This window comes from Onychostoma macrolepis, chromosome 18 (genome assembly GCF_012432095.1).
Source record: "Onychostoma macrolepis isolate SWU-2019 chromosome 18, ASM1243209v1, whole genome shotgun sequence".
Taxonomy (NCBI): domain Eukaryota; kingdom Metazoa; phylum Chordata; class Actinopteri; order Cypriniformes; family Cyprinidae; genus Onychostoma; species Onychostoma macrolepis.
The window spans coordinates 4,799,995-4,815,878 of NC_081172.1; the positions used below are offsets into that span (position 1 = coordinate 4,799,995).

Below are 15,884 nucleotides of genomic sequence, written 5' to 3' on the forward strand. Positions count from 1 at the left end.
GGCCTGTACAGTCAGCTGGGCTCACCACATTGTCAGTGCAAAGTACAAAGATTGTTTCAATTGTTTAAACTTTAACATGTTTAGAGGAGGGCTGAAGTCTATTATCAGTGTTGTTTGTACAGTCAGAATGGAATATTATGTGTATTTCTAACTGTACAGCATAGTACAGCCTACATTTAAAAATGTGTGTGTGAAACTACAGCGGGTAAAATAAGTATTGAACATGTCACCATTTTTCCCAGTAAATATATTTCTAAAGGTGCTGTTGACATGAAATTTTCACCAGATGTTGGTAACAACCCAAGTAATACTTCGTACAAAAGCCTTTGTTGGTAATGACAGCTTCAAGACGCCTCCTGCATGGAGAAACTAGTCTCATGCATTGCTCAGGTGTGATTTTGGCCCATTCTTCCAGAGTCTTCAAATCTTCTGTGGGCCTCTTCTATGAACTCTGATTTTTAGTTCTTATTTTCTATTGGATTCAAGTCAGGTGATTCTGGGCCATTCTAGCAGCTTTGTTTTCTTTTTCTGAAACCACTCGAGAGTTTCCTTGGCTGTGTTTGGGATCGTTGTCTTGCTGAAATGTCCACCCTTGTTTCATCTTCATCATCCTGGTACTGCAGGTGCTGGGACTGAAGCAGCTAATATTAATTTCCACTGACAAGAGGCAGGATTGCTTTCTAATAACTGATGGATTTCAGCTGGTGTCTTGGCTTTCCATGCCTTTTTGCACCTCCCTTTCTTCATGTGTTCAATACTTTTTACACATAACTTAATTTCTGAACTTTTTTGTTTTGTTTTCTGTGTGTGTGTGTGTGTGTGTGTGTGTGTGTGTGTATGGTTTGCTTTGGTTGTTACCGACATCTGGTGAAAATGTCAAGTCAACAGCACCTTTAGAAATATATTTACAGAGAAAAACCGTGATGTATTCAATACTTATTTTACCCGCTGTATATAATGCATCAGTTAACAAATTTATATTTTTATTCATAAAGAATGTATTAAATTGATCAAAATTGAGAGTGAAGACAGTTCTACAAATATTAAGCAGCACAAGTGTTTTTATAATAGTAAGAAATGTTTCTTGAGCAGCAAATCAGCATATTAGAATGATTTCTGAAGGATCATGTGACACTAAAGACTGGAGTAATGATGCTGAAAATTCAGCTTTGCATCACAGGAATAAATTACATTTTTAAATATATTCTAATAGAAAACAGTTATTTGAAACTGTAATAATATTTCACAATATTACTGAATATTTTCTTTAATTCAAAAACATTAAAGAAAATTCTTATTGACCCCCTTGTGGACAATCTGTTTGTCATAGATTGTCAAAACATGTCTCAACCCTTTGCACATGCAGTCTAATCACATAAAATGAGTCAAGAAAAAGGTATTGCTGATTATTTGCATACTGTCCATAATACACACTTTGTACTGCAGAAATATTAAGAGTACTATGGAAGTTTGATAATGCCATTTTGAGGTGATAAACTATCCTTTCTCCTCTGCGGTACATCCACACCATCGTTCATACAGCGTGTCTGCCAAACCGGGCTGCATTACACGTCTATAACTCGTCTCTTTTGTCACCCTCAGACAGGTGTTGACCAAAAAAATCACTGCCGGAGACTCTGACTTCTCTTGTCCTTGAGCACAAACACACAGTCAGTCACACAGTGTGAATAATCTGAATGAGTCAGTTGTCATCTGTTAGTGGTGAACGTGACTTCACCACTCTGATATGTAAGAGGAACACAAAGGTTCTGAAGTTCTCTCCATCCAGTGTGTGTTAAAAATATCATGACAGTCTATTATTATAATAAATCACACAATTTTAGCACAATCAAAATTTTATTAACCTTAAATGGGCAAATAGCATACACTGAAGTAACATTAAACATTTCCATAGTCATATAGGCAGAAGCTTTCTTTTGATTTGTGTTTTTAATATTGCATATTGTTTATTTTTTACTGGTGACTCGTTTCAGGTAATTTTCTTCATTTTGATTTTACACTTCACTAATAACAAATGCACTTGCATACATATACACAATTATACACACTCTTATATACAATCCTATTACTGTCCTCCACCAGCAGCATCAAACATCTTCTTCCTGCCCTCCATACCAGACATGGCCTCGACGTTCTTACGCCAGTCGCCCACCTCCGACGACATAACCTGACAAAACAGAAATCAAGTATGCAGTTACTGATAATTGAAATAAAGCTGTTAATATGTTCTCTTGAAAACTCTTGAATCTCTGTCAAAGATGATTTATAGGAAAATTCAAACATTTTGCAGCAAATGGGAATATTTGGTCCAATTCTTCATAATGTAATGCAAAAGTTATATTATATTTATAATGTAATCATTTTGACTTTTTATCTCAATTCTGACTTTAAAAACTCAGAAATCGGACTTTTCTCACAATTCTAAGTTTATAGCTCGCAAATCTTTACTTTTTTTCAGAATTCTGAGTTTTATATCTCCTCTAACACTAGCTTGCTCTATTCTTTTTCTATTTCTATCTGTTTTCTTTTTATTTATTATATGTGACCCTGGATGACAAAACCAGTCTTAAGTGTCAGTTTTTCGAAATTGAGATTTATACATCATCTGACAATTGAATAAATAAGCTTTCCATTGATTTATGGTTTGTTAGGATCGGACAATATTTGATTACTAATCAAAAATGAAGTTTTGATACATTTACGGTAAGAAATTTACAAAATATCTTCATGGAACATGATCTTTACTTAATATACTAATGATTTTTGGCATAAAAGAAAAATCGATAATTTTGACTCATACAATGTATTTTTGGCTATTGCTACAAATATACCCCAGCGACTTAAGACTGGTTTTGTGGTCCAGGGTCACATATAATTTTAAAAAACAAACAAACCTTGCTACGTGTACTGCATTAAGCTAACTGATATTTGTTATAGCACTTGCATATCGTTGCTCTTTTGTTGATTTTGATCGCGTCTGCTAAATGACTAAATGTAAATGCATAAGGGTAATTGTGTAATCTCACAATTCAGACATTTTTTTTTAACAACTGATTTTATTTCTCACAATTATGATTATGATTATATCTCGCAATTGTTTTTGTTTCTTAGAATTGCGAGAAAAAAGTCAGAATTGTGAGATAATAAGAGTCGCAATTACTTGATTTAAAAAAAAAATTTTCTATACCATGTGGAATCAAGCTTCTATAGTAATGTGACTTCACATTTTGGTGAGATTCACACTTTGCATGCAGGTGTACCTTCTCTTGTTTAATGTCTTCTTTCTTCACAGATTTGAGGTTGGCTCTGAGATCCATGGAGCCCTTGTGTTTGGAGCCCAGCAGCGCTCTCATCATCTCATCCGCAGACACACGCACCTTCCTCAGGGCAGGTTTCTTAAACTTCCCTCCTAAGTCTTGCACCTTCAGCTTCAGCTCGTGGATCTTTTACAGACACAGACACTGTGTTCATGACAGAAACTGTCATCTGTTATTAAAGTGCAAGTTTATGAAAGGTACATTTGATTTACTCACATCTTTGTTGTTTTTATTCACTTTGGCCTCAAAGTCGTATCTCTCCTCGTCCACTATGTCAATTTTGGCATGGAGTTGCCGACACAGTTTCTGGACACATACAAAATTATAATTACAAAATGACTAATATTACTATTTAACATGTTTTTTTTTGTTTTTTTATGATTTGTGATTTCATGATTTAAGTCATCAAATCACTAAAATAACACAAATGGAAAGTTGTGAGGTGACATAAATTTAGTCAAGTGTGTTAAAACAGTAATATAAATATTATTACTCTAAGTAAATATATAATAATCATTATAATTATTAAAATTTCCTAAAAATATAGAAAGAAGAACATAAATAATTTTAACTCACTAGCTTTTGTCTGTATATGTTAATGAAGTTGTCTTTCACTAACCTGCAACTCATCCATTGAGAGGCCAGTTATCTGAAGAGGCGGAAGCTTCTCGCTCAGATATTTCACCTTCTCCTCATCACGACTGACCGTCTCCTGTTCCAACTCCTCCATGGCTCGTTGGAGCAAAAGGATCTGAAAAAACAGAATGTACTGAAAATAGGCATTCTGTAGGTTTAAACAGCAACAAATACATATTGGTACTCAGTTTATCTACCACATGCACATTTATCTCAAAGTATAGAAAACACACACACACACACACCACTATCATACCTTCAGGGAGAGTTTTCGAGATGCAGAAATCTTAGATTTTGGCTAAAAAAAAAATAATTAAAACAAGTTTAAATAAAGTTTTTATGCATTATATTCTGTCATTCAACAATGTAGAGAGAAATGTGCATTTCACAATATCGTAATCACAATATACTGTTGAATACCTTGGCTTGCACTCGAGGGGCCAATGGAGTAGGAGTCTATTGATGATATACAAAAATTTAAGTAAGAATTTGAATAAAAATACACAGTATAAATAATTATTAAATGTTATTAAAACTTTTATCCCTTTAACTAATTATTGCTCTAATTTTAGTCTTAAAAGTTGCATATACTGTAGACTATTTACTTACATTGCTGCAGATTTTATGTTTATTGGTGGTTGCAAAGAGAAAAGAGAAGAAAATATGATCAAATAAAGAACTATACAAAGATGTTTGTTCATGCAATGTTCACAAAAATTTAATAATGCATAAAACACTTACTCGTCCGCCATTGTGAAACCTGTAAAATCAAACAGGTAAAAACAAAACAAAAAAAACAATTATGAATAGTTGCAATCACAATACTAAACTAAATAAATCTCTAGATCTGCTTTGAGAGATAGCTGACACAGAGACGTGTGTTACCTGAGGTGTTGCCCGTGAGTCAAGACAGCTTCTGAAAGCATAAAGGACAGAGACAATTGTTTTTATGTGTGACAGGCAGCAGCTTTGTAATTTTAGCTCACAGAGACAGGAATGAGAATGAATGGGCAGCTGTCCTCAACATATCAGAGGCTGGGTGCTGTGTGTGTGTGTGTGTGTGTGTGTTTGTCCTACGCCACAAGGACAAAGCAATTCAAAGCCTAATACAGTAAATGCCTCAAAATACATTTTTATATGCATCTCAAATGCAATATATCAGACAAGGCACATCCTACAATGGGAAATTGTGAAATCAAACAGGTGAGTATAATGAAAACTCCTTCATCTAAAAATGACAGCCAGACACATCTGTATATTACAGGACACACCGGGTCATTAAGTCTTCACCTCTTTAGAGCAAATATATTACAGTTAAATAACAAGACATTGCATAAAGGAAACGTTTCCGTCCATTAGTCATAGGTCAGAACATTCAGCACCTGCTCACCCTCACATGTTCATAAGCAAACCTCACTTCCATAAATACTCATTTTAAAGACCATTTGCCCACCAACCCAGGGCCTAAAATATTGTTTTAAACACATATTGTACTTTAAATGATTGGCTCACCCAAAAATGAAAATATACTGAAACTTTAATCTCAGCTCATCTAAGATATAAATTAGTTTGTTTGTTCATCAGAACAGATTTGGAGAAATATAGCATTACATCACTTGCTCTGCAGTGAATGGGTGCCGTCAAAATAAGAGTCCAAACAGTTGATAAAAACATCATAATAATCCATACAACCCATAAGTAATTCACACCACTCCAGTCCATCAGTTACCATCTTCTGAAGTGAAAATCTGCTTGTCTGTAAGAAACAAACCCATTATTAAGGCATTTTTACTTTAAATCATTGCTTGTGGCCAAAATACGAGTTCATAATCCTTCAGTAAAAAAAACATCAAAGTCCTATTGTCTTTGAGAACTGCTTTACAGCTGAAATTGTCTTTGTTTCATAATTGAATAACTTTGCAACATCAATACTGTTATTTTCTTGTTTATTGCCATGAAGCTTCTTTGAAACATTCTGAGTTGTATAAAATGCTAATGTGTCTTGACTTGGCTAAATCCTTGATTGTTTTGAATAAAAAAGCTGCTGTAAGGACCATTTGGACTGTTATACATTTTCATCTATAATCAGGTCATGAGATCTCGCAAAACTTGTACATGCAGGTTATTTGTTCACCAAAAAGCCCTTTAGGATTCAGTGAGGAAGAACTTTGAGGTGTATGATCTATTTATTCATTAACCTTTCCATACGGAGAACTGAGGCACGTCTGCTTCCCAGGCCATGTATTGCTCTGCCGCTTCGCCTGTTCGTCTGGCACTGACTGACAGACTCTAGCTTGGGGTGTCAGGAATATCTCTCATGTATCCCCCTTGCATTTGTGATCCAATATTAGCGCATTTCCACCTAAGGCAGCTCAATGAGGTGAAAACCCCTCTGATCCGAGGGGTCATTTAAAATTAAGCTGATATTTACGAGATATCGAATTGATCCTTAGAACAGAAGCACATAAACATGCTACTTATCCTGCTAACACACACATACAAATTGCGTACACACAAATGATGCCACTCAAGCATATCCATACAAAAATAGTCTCTGATGACAATAAGTCAGGTGTGGATTTTATGTAACGTGATGCCTGCTTATGTAAGGGTTAATGTTAGACACAAACTGGGTCATTTCTGTAATGTAGTAGGCCTAAAGGCCCATTCACATCAAGAATGACAACTATAAAGATGACCATAATGAAAACTATATTAGCTTCCCTGCCAACAGATGATAACATCTTGTTTATTATAAGCGTGTACCGCAATTTTGTCACTTGCCGCTTGAAATGCTTGAGCTCTTTAAAACAGGATGCTTTCTGATTGGCTGTCAATGTATCGTTCATCAGATGGAAAAAAATTCTGAATATGAATTTTCACTTTGGTGATTTTATAAAAAAATAAGCTGCATGGGGCCAACCTGCGAACAATGAGATGAACCCAGAGATATTTTACATATATTAATTACTTGTAAGCTTTTATTTATTGTCTTAGAATTATGCAGAGGTCATGTTTTCATACTGCTGTGTTTTTACATGAACAAGGTGACTGTGGTTATGCACATACATTATTTTTTACAGTATTTTTTTATATGATGATACCAGTTTTTGTAATGTGTCATCCAAGATGTTATGTTTTAAAATGTGAGACAAACCAACTAATATTACAAAACATTGACAGATTAATCAAATCTGTTGCTAACAGAGATGTTTTTACAGTAGCCTATGGTCCAATTAATAATAATAATTAATATATATATATACAGGTGCATCTCAATAAATTAGAATGTCGTGGAAAAGTTCATTTATTTCAGTAATTCAACTCAAATTGTGAAACTTGTGTATTAAATAAATTCAGTGCACACAGACTGAAGTAGTTTAAGTCTTTGGTTTTTTTTAATTGTGATGATTTTGGATCACATTTAACAAAAACCCACCAATTCACTATCTCAACAAATTAGAATACAGTGACATGCCAATCGGCTAATCAACCCAAAACACCTGCAAAGGTTTCCTGAGCCTTCAAAATGGTGTCTCAGTTTGGTTCACTAGGCTACACAATCATGGGGAAGACTGCTGATCTGACAGTTGTCCAGAAGACAATCATTGACACTCTTCACAAGGAGGGTAAGCCACAAACATTCATTGCCAAAGAAGCTGGCTGTTCACAGAGTGCTGTATCCAAGCATGTTAACAGAAAGTTGAGTGGAAGGAAAAAGTGTGGAAGAAAAAGATGCACAACCAACCGAGAGAACCTCAGCCTTATGAGGATTGTCAAGCAAAATCGATTCAAGAATTTGGGTGAACTTCACAGGGAATGGACTGAGGCTGGGGTCAAGGCATCAAGAGCCACCACACACAGACGTGTCAAGGAATTTGGCTACAGTCGTCGTATTCCTCTTGTTAAGCCACTCCTGAACCACAGACAACGTCAGAGGCGTCTTACCTGGGCTAAGGAGAAGAAGAACTGGACTGTTGCCCAGTGGTCCAAAGTCCTCTTTTCAGATGAGAGCAAGTTTTGTAACTCATTTGGAAACTGAAGTCTGGAGGAAGGGTGGAGAAGCTCATAGCCCAAGTTGCTTGAAGTCCAGTGTGAAGTTTCCACAGTCTGTGATGATTTGGGGTGCAATGTCATCTGCTGGTGTTGGTCCATTGTGTTTTTTGAAAACCAAAGTCACTGCACCCGTTTACCAAGAAATTTTGGGAGCACTTCATGCTTCTTACTGCTGACCAGCTTTTTAAAGATGCTGATTTTATTTTCCAGCAGGATTTGGCACCTGCCCACACTGCCAAAAGCACCAAAAGTTGGTTAAATGACCATGGTGTTGGTGTGCTTGACTGGCCAGCAAACTCACCAGACCTGAACCCCATAGAGAATCTATGGAGTATTGTCAAGAGGAAAATGAGAAACAAGAGACCAAAAAATGCAGATGAGCTGAAGGCCACTGTCAAAGAAACCTGGCCAAAAATTCACTAAAAATGTTTTTTTTATTGGTCTTATGAAGTATTCTAATTTGTTGAGATAGTGAATTGGTGGGTTTTTGTTAAATGTGAGCCAAAATCATCACAATTAAAAGATCCAAAGACTTAAACTACTTCAGTCTGTGTGCATTGCATTTATTTAATACACGAGTTTCACAATTTGATTTGAATTACTGAAATAAATGAACTTTTCCACGACATTCTAATTTATTGAGATGCATCTGTGTGTATATATATATATATATATATATATTAGTGCTGTCAAACAATTAATCGCGATTAATCGCATCCAAAATAAAAGTTTTTGTTTGCATAATATATGTGTGTGTTCTGTGTATATTTATTATTTGTATATATAAATACACACACATACAGTATATATTTTGAAAATATTTACATCTATATTTATATTCATATAATTTATATTATAAATAAATATATTTAATATATGAAAATAACATATTTTTCTGAAATATACACATGTATGTGTGTGTATTTATATAAACATAAACATACATATATTATGTAAACAAAAACTTTTATTTTGGATGTGATTAATCGTTTGACAGCACTAATATATATATATATATATAGTTTTAATTTATTAAAAGTACTGTTTAATACTTTTTCCAAAGTATTGAGCTACACATAATTGAATAACCCACTTATTAATAAGTGCAAGTATGCCTAGGTTCTTATGCTACACAGGATAGCAGTGGATCACCCAGTGGGGTAGCAGTGTGTAATAATAGTAGACTAATAACAGGCCTGGCTGCACCATCCACTGGCTTATTTGGCTCTGAATGCAATGGGATTAGTCTTTAAGACTCTGATTTTTAATCCTCAACACTTGGGAAAAGTTCAGCACTGATTTGTGCAGTTATTTTATTAAGTTTTAAGATGGATATTATATAATGGCCAAAACTCTGGATGAAAGTGAAAAATATAATATAAAAAAAATAAGCACGAATCTGGCCCAAAAACACGTGTGAGTGGTGTGAATGTCCGTGACCCGGATGTACTCTGACGTTCCCGCCCCTCCCACCTGCGCGAGCGATGCGCCTGATCCTGCGCGAGTCGTTACATCTGACGGGCGAATTTGTTTTTAAAATTAGCCGCATAAACATCAAAATTTTGATATGATTGCGATCAAAATGGCTCACAGAATCGACGATGCGCCTTCCTGAGATCTAATTATGACAGAGGAAGCGTTTTAATCGGCGCGAGGATCGATGGAGAGACTTTAATGTCAGATTGAACCGCAAAGGTGAAACTCTGGTGAGCTGACAGGATCAAAAACACTAAAATAATCTAATTTAGCTGAGCAGTTTATAACCAAATCACTAATTGAATAAGCCTTTGTGTCTAATATAATACTGCTGTGGTGTATAAACAATGTGAATGCAGCTAAACTGCTTACTGCCTAATCCATACAGAGATATGTATGTATATTCAATATATAAGAATTATTATCGAATTACTTCTTTGATGAATGGTTTTGGTGTTCTAGTGTAATATAATACTTAGGTGATTTTATTAAATAAAAAACCGAGTGGTACCAAACTGCTAACCACAAGGTGAACCCAGAGATGTTATACATAATTAAATTACGTCTAACGTTACATTAATTATTGTATCAACATTATGTAAAGATCATGTTTTCATGTCTAATAGTGCTGTGGTTTTAAGTGAACAAGATGATTGCAATAATGCAGATATATGCATTCATTATGTGTAATTTAATTGGTTAATTTGGCGAATGTGTGGAAAATGAATCAAAAATTGGTTTATTCTTTTGACTAATCTTATGTAACGTTACCTGTATTTTAGGTTAGACTAAATATTTTAAAATCTAATCTAAAAATGTCAATTCTATTGATATTTATTTCTATTGAACGTATTATGTTAATATATACTAATTATATGGAGCCAATTATTTATGTGAGTGTGTGTTTATTTTATATAAGGCTTTCTGTCTGCATCTGTAGTCTCTGGCCCTTCTGTCCACCCTCCAATCTGTCAAAGGCACCTGTTGTGATCACCTGTTTCAAACATCCCTGTCAGTGTATGGATGTGGGTCAGGTTGCTTAGTGGCTGTTTTTTTGTTTGTTTTTATTTTCTGGCTTGATTCAGTGTGCAAACTGTGTGTTTGTGTTTATGTATGTTTAAATAGATGAATAATGCCTGGGAAGTTAAAGGCGAAGATTGTTGCCGGGCGGCACCTGCCCGTTATGGACCGTGCCAGCGATCTCACAGACGCCTTTGTGGAGGTCAATCAAGCTTCAGTCTGTTAATGAAGTCACTTGCCTATGCACATTAGTTTAAAACGCTAAGTTGGATATAGCTTGTTTTATCATAGAGCAGCACTTATGAAGTTTCATTCCACAGGTGAAGTTTGGAAACACAACGTTTAAAACGGATGTGTACCCCAAATCCCTGAATCCTCAGTGGAATTCAGAGTGGTTCAAATTTGAGGTAAGGTCATTCTAATTGTCCTGCTTTGGGTTGGATTATTGTATAGTCTATTCCCTATGTTTATCTTGCCTTTACCCCTTAGGTGGATGATGAGGATTTGCAGGATGAGCCGTTGCAGATAACTGTTCTTGACCATGACACATACAGCGCTAATGATGCCATAGGAAAGGTGTACATCGACATTGATCCACTGCTCTGCAGTGAAGCTGCTACTGTCATCTCTGGCTGGCTCCCCATCTATGACACTATCCATGGTGGATTTCCGCAAGCAACTTTAGCCTGTAATATTAAGGAGCTCTGACTTGTTTTGTTCTAATGACATGCTTGTGTTCAGGTATAAGAGGGGAAATCAATGTGCTGGTGAAGGTGGATCTCTTCAATGACCTGAACCGCTTTAGACAGTCTTCATGTGGGGTTAAATTCTTCTGTAGTAAGTATCTAGATTATCTACTTCCATTTCTTCTTTTCTTTATCCCCTCTGACGATCTGTTTCCTCCACTTTTTGCCCTGCTCTGCTCTCCTTTCTGTTTTTATTTTGTCATTCTCAGTGAATTTTCACTCACATTTCAGTTCTGTCTCTCTTTTTCTTCAGCAACATCCATTCCCCGATGTTACCGGGCCGTTATGGTACATGGATTTGTGGAAGAGCTTGTGGTAAATGAGGATCCAGAGTACCAGTGGATCGACCGTATCAGAACTCCTCGAGCTTCCAATGAGGCCAGACAGAGACTCATCTTTCTCATGTCAGGTACTAATACACAATCAGTGTGAATGAACGACTGAAAGTCTATGTAGAAGAAATGCATATTTTCAAATGTTTGGAAATGTTGCTAGAGGTGCTAGTGTTTTTTTTTTGGAATTGATCGCATGATAACTGCAGGGCTGCAAGTTCAGTGGTTGGTTACCAATTAATACTGACTTATCGGCATATATAAATAATACTTTTATTCAGCAAGGATGCATTAAATTGATCAGAAGTGAAAGTAAAGACTTCCATAGTGTTAAAAAATCTATTTCAAATAAATGCCGTTCTTTTACCAAACTAGATTTAGGACTTTTGTAAAGCACAATATAGGCCTATTGATCTACTCTAAGTGTACTTTAAGTTGCTTTGGATAATCTGCTAAAAGATGACTTACTAGAAGACTGCTTTCTGTGTCTCTGGAGACGTATGCATGTGCAATCTGAGACACTCCTGTCAATATTTTCTTGGCTCATGTGGTGTTTGTCTAAATGCATTTGTGTTTCTAATGTAGGTGAATTGCAGAGGAAGATTGGTCTGAAGGTGCTGGAGATGGGAGGCAATGCAGTGGTGGGGTACCTACAGTGTTTTGACCTGGAGGGAGAAACAGGCCTTGTGGTTCGTGCCATCGGGACAGCCTGCACACTTGAGAAAATCAGCACACTCCCTGCCACAGCCACACATCCCAGCAACTCCTCTCCTTCAAAAGACATGAAAGAGTGAGTGTCACCTATGCACACACAAAGCGCCTGTGCTCAATCAAGGATAAAATGTCAGTGTGGGTGTGTATGTGCATGTCAGCATCGTTTTTAATGAGATTTGGAAATTGCAGATTTTTTCTTACAGCTATCCTAGTTCATCTGCAGTAAATTAGATTGATTTTTTTTTTTAAACTGAAAATAATAATTGAACTTTGGATTAGAAATGAAAGTATGATATATTTATATTATTATAGAAATCACAATGATTCCATCGAATTTTAATGAAAGTAAAAATAGAGGTTCTTAGTTTTTAATTTCTTGTCACTGCTCAAAAATTTGTGGTCAGTAACATTTTTGTAGAAGTCTCTTATGCTTATCAAGGTTGCTTTTACTTAATCAAAAATACAGTATAAAGAGTAACATTGTGAAATATTATTACAATTTAAAGTAACCATTTTCTGTTTGAATATATTTTTAAATTTAATTTATTCCCGTGATGCCAATTTGGCAAACTGAAAACAGTTTTGCTGCTTAATATTTTTTTCAGAATTCTTTGATGAATAGAAAGTTCAAAAGAACAGAACAGCATTTATTTAAAATTGTAACATTATAAATGTCTTTACTGTCATGTTTACTGACTCCAAACTTTTGAATGATAGTGTATCATGTTTTAGATTTTCATCTAGTTTAAGCAGACTCTTTTATTCACGGCAATTTGTTATTATTTAAATAATTTCTTAAAATGATCTAACATTCCTATGGTTTTAATAATGCAACCTGAAAAAGAAGATGCTGTACAATTACTCTGTTTTCTGTTTATATTCGTAAATGAGTATGAGGGTGTGTGTGTGTGTGTGTATTTGTTTTATGAGTTGCTGTTTTATAAGTTCTACAGAAATGCATTCTCAACACACAAATATACCACACCTCAATCTTGTTCTTCCCTGCATGTCCTCTATGTCCCTCCTGCTCTTACTGTCTTTTTCTTTGGCTTTCCTGCATGCTGCATCTCTCCTGCACCAGCATGTGTTTGCGTTAGATGGCTTAAAGTTTAAATGCTGTTCAGTTGTGCATTTCCAGACAAGGCGTTTTTTGCATCTGGACTGCTGCCTTGAGTCTGTTGTGATTTGTCTTTGTGCTGTCTCGTCCCGTGCCCTCTTGGGAGCTAAGAATGTTTGAATGGCTGTGACCTGCCTAACTAGACAGCATTTTTTGTACTGTCTAGTTAGCTAGCTCACTAGGTTGTGAGACACAGCCAAAAAGGATGTTTCCTGCTGTCAATTCTCTATGCGGTCTGCCTTGGGTGTGTGTGCGTGCATGTTTCTGTATGTCATTGTTATATGTGTGTTTTTCTTCTCTGTGAATGTACAGTACACTGTGTGTGTGTGTGTGTTTAAATGTATGAAATATGTGTGAATGTGTGTGTAGCTCTCCGCAGGCTGCTCCTTCCACTCTTGGATGTCGTTCCACACACAGCAGTCCAGTTCACAGTGCGAGCAGTCGTCTTTCTCAGGGCTTCTCCGTTTCCGTGCCAACACTGCTGTTCGCCGGTATGAAACCCAGACACAGGAGCTCAGAAGCCCCCAGAGCCAGGCAGTGTAGGCAGGTACCCCACGACCCCCATGACCCCGTCACGACCCTGCCACGGACCTGTCACCCCGTTCTTCATTAGCAGACAGCTATGACATCACCAGTCCCCCTCCCCTTCAGCTGCCAAAGCAACCTCGTTTACAGCTTAAAAATGCCTCTGACCAATCAGTAAGCTGCATTCAGCTGTCACTCACAGAGTATATCCAATCAGAGGTGTCGGTTGGCTTCTGTGTTTTTAAGTTGTGTTTTGTTCTGTGTTTTTTTTAGGCAGGGTAGTTGAATTTTACATTTTGACCTTGTGAAGGCATTAGTCGACCCTTGTTATCAAAGCGTTGTGCTTTGGTTGGCTGAAACACGCTTCTTGTTCATCTCATTTGCGTCCTGCCTCATTTTTTGGTTTTCACAGTTTAATTTTTTTTTTCCTCCATTTGTTTTATCCCTGCTCGCTACCATAAAGTGCTTTGCTGTCTCTTCTTGACATCCTCACATGCTCTACCCTTTCAGCAGCAAGCAGTCAACACTCTTTCTTTTTTTCTTTCTTGCTCACAATCTTTTCCTCCACGTCACACACACACAAACATGCATACTCTCTCACACACACACACACGGGCACAGTCCTCATGTATGACTCTGTGAGTCTGTGTGTGTTGATGGAGTGTGTTCCTCCTTGCTCTGACAGGCCAGGGTTTGGGGAGGAGGCCCCAGGCGTTCCGTTATCCTCAGGACCCCCCACCCCTCTGAGAGCACAAACCTTCTCCTCCTTCTCCCCCTCCAAGTCCTACAGTCGCCAGTCCTCCTCCTCTGACACCGAACTCAGCCTAACCCCCAAAACCGGTAAGATACCCGACCCCTCCTGACCTCTGGCACTCTACTAGGCTCTCTCTCTCTCTATGGGCCTTGATTTTAATCAATATCAGCACACTGACCCCAGTGTCAAGGCTGAGAGACAGAGGGTCTAGGGCACAGTGTCTCTGTTTATTTTGGTCTAGTTTTGTGTTTAACTCATTTATTTTTGTTGTGTTGTCCTTACATTACATTATTACTTTATCTGTGTGTGTGAGATGTTTATTTTTATTTTACTCAAGGCTGTGATCTCGTATTTTGTGCATTTAGAATCTGTGAAGAAAATGAACTCTACCATGCCTTCCTTATGTTAATCAGCCCCTTCTAAAGGACATAAGTTCTTCAAAAGGGGCTGATTCTAAAGAACTTTAGTTCTGTTTTTCATTTTTTATTCCATGCATGTTTGTCTGCTTATTTTTCATTATCTTTCCAGGGATGCAAACTGCTTGGTTTTATTCAAAATCCTCAATGTGTTATAAAATAGGTCACTTATTCTGTTTCATGCTAAACCCAGGAGCTTTTTTCACTGCAAGGTTAAATTATTAAAGGGATAGTTCACCCAAAAATTTTAATTCTGTCATTATTTACCCTCGTTCATGTTGTTTTAAACCTGTATGATTTTATTTTTGTTTAACCCTCAAAAACTGAGACAGCCGCCCGCGGCTAAAAATAACTATTGTTCTTAAATATTTAATAACTTTTGAACCGCTAATCCTATCTGAATCCTTTAAAAAGTGTCGGGAAACAGAGATTCTCGCGTCGCGAGGCGATGTCCGGGTAAAATCAATTCTGACGCAGAGTGCAGCCAGCGGATCGATCCATTTGATCTGTTTTATTATGTGAATAATACTTATATAGTTCATAAAGATCATTTGTACTATTTTTTTTTTTTTCTATTCTATTCTTTGTGTTTGTTGTTCATACTCGGATTGAAAATATATTTTTTTTTCTGGAAAAAAAACTGTATTTTGTTATTATATAACACTGTTTGCATTTTCTTTACTCCCTAAATGTTTTATTTTTTGGATACATCTAGTAAAGTAAATAGACCTGTTTTTCACTGAAAAGCGCCTAT

At 36.5% G+C, this 15,884-nt stretch overlaps 2 protein-coding genes across 14 annotated transcripts in view; one reads left to right on the forward strand and one right to left on the reverse strand.

The window, feature by feature from the left end:
* Positions 1 to 1,849: 1,849 nt before the first annotated feature.
* Positions 1,850 to 4,424, reverse strand: tnni1c (troponin I, skeletal, slow c). Its single transcript, XM_058751493.1, has 6 exons — positions 4,395 to 4,424; positions 4,231 to 4,272; positions 3,958 to 4,089; positions 3,555 to 3,644; positions 3,282 to 3,464; positions 1,850 to 2,188 (listed from the first exon to the last, which is right to left on the reverse strand). The coding sequence occupies exons 3-6, from the start codon at positions 4,066 to 4,068 to the stop codon at positions 2,087 to 2,089; spliced, it is 486 nt and encodes a 161-aa protein (XP_058607476.1). The 5' UTR covers positions 4,069 to 4,089; positions 4,231 to 4,272; positions 4,395 to 4,424; the 3' UTR covers positions 1,850 to 2,086.
* Positions 4,425 to 9,480: 5,056 nt separating this feature from the next.
* c2cd5 (C2 calcium dependent domain containing 5) overlaps positions 9,481 to 15,884 on the forward strand; it is a 29,018-nt gene continuing 22,614 nt past the window's right edge. For 8 of the 13 annotated variants that reach the window (XM_058751447.1, XM_058751434.1, XM_058751436.1 and 5 more), the window contains exons 1-9: positions 9,481 to 9,736; positions 10,632 to 10,728; positions 10,847 to 10,933; positions 11,016 to 11,187; positions 11,268 to 11,363; positions 11,526 to 11,681; positions 12,190 to 12,394; positions 13,805 to 13,978; positions 14,646 to 14,800. In XM_058751447.1, coding sequence (XP_058607430.1) covers positions 10,639 to 10,728; positions 10,847 to 10,933; positions 11,016 to 11,187; positions 11,268 to 11,363; positions 11,526 to 11,681; positions 12,190 to 12,394; positions 13,805 to 13,978; positions 14,646 to 14,800 — 1,135 coding nt within the window. In that variant the 5' untranslated portion in view covers positions 9,481 to 9,736; positions 10,632 to 10,638. Of the gene's footprint in view, positions 9,737 to 10,631; positions 10,729 to 10,846; positions 10,934 to 11,015; positions 11,188 to 11,267; positions 11,364 to 11,525; positions 11,682 to 12,189; positions 12,395 to 13,804; positions 13,979 to 14,645; positions 14,801 to 15,884 lie in introns of those variants that run through there. The other 5 variants (XM_058751439.1, XM_058751440.1, XM_058751441.1 and 2 more) reach the window with 3 other exon arrangements.

Coding starts and splice junctions, on each gene's coding strand:
- tnni1c (XM_058751493.1), bottom strand. CDS start 4,068: ATGGAGGAGTTGGAACAGGAGACGGTCAGTCGTGATGAGGAGAAGGTG. Junction 3,645..3,957: donor TCTCAATGGATGAGTTGCAG/GTTAGTGAAAGA, acceptor GTATGTGTCCAG/AAACTGTGTCGGCAACTCCA. Junction 2,189..3,281: donor AAGACATTAAACAAGAGAAG/GTACACCTGCAT, acceptor CTGTTTTGTCAG/GTTATGTCGTCGGAGGTGGG.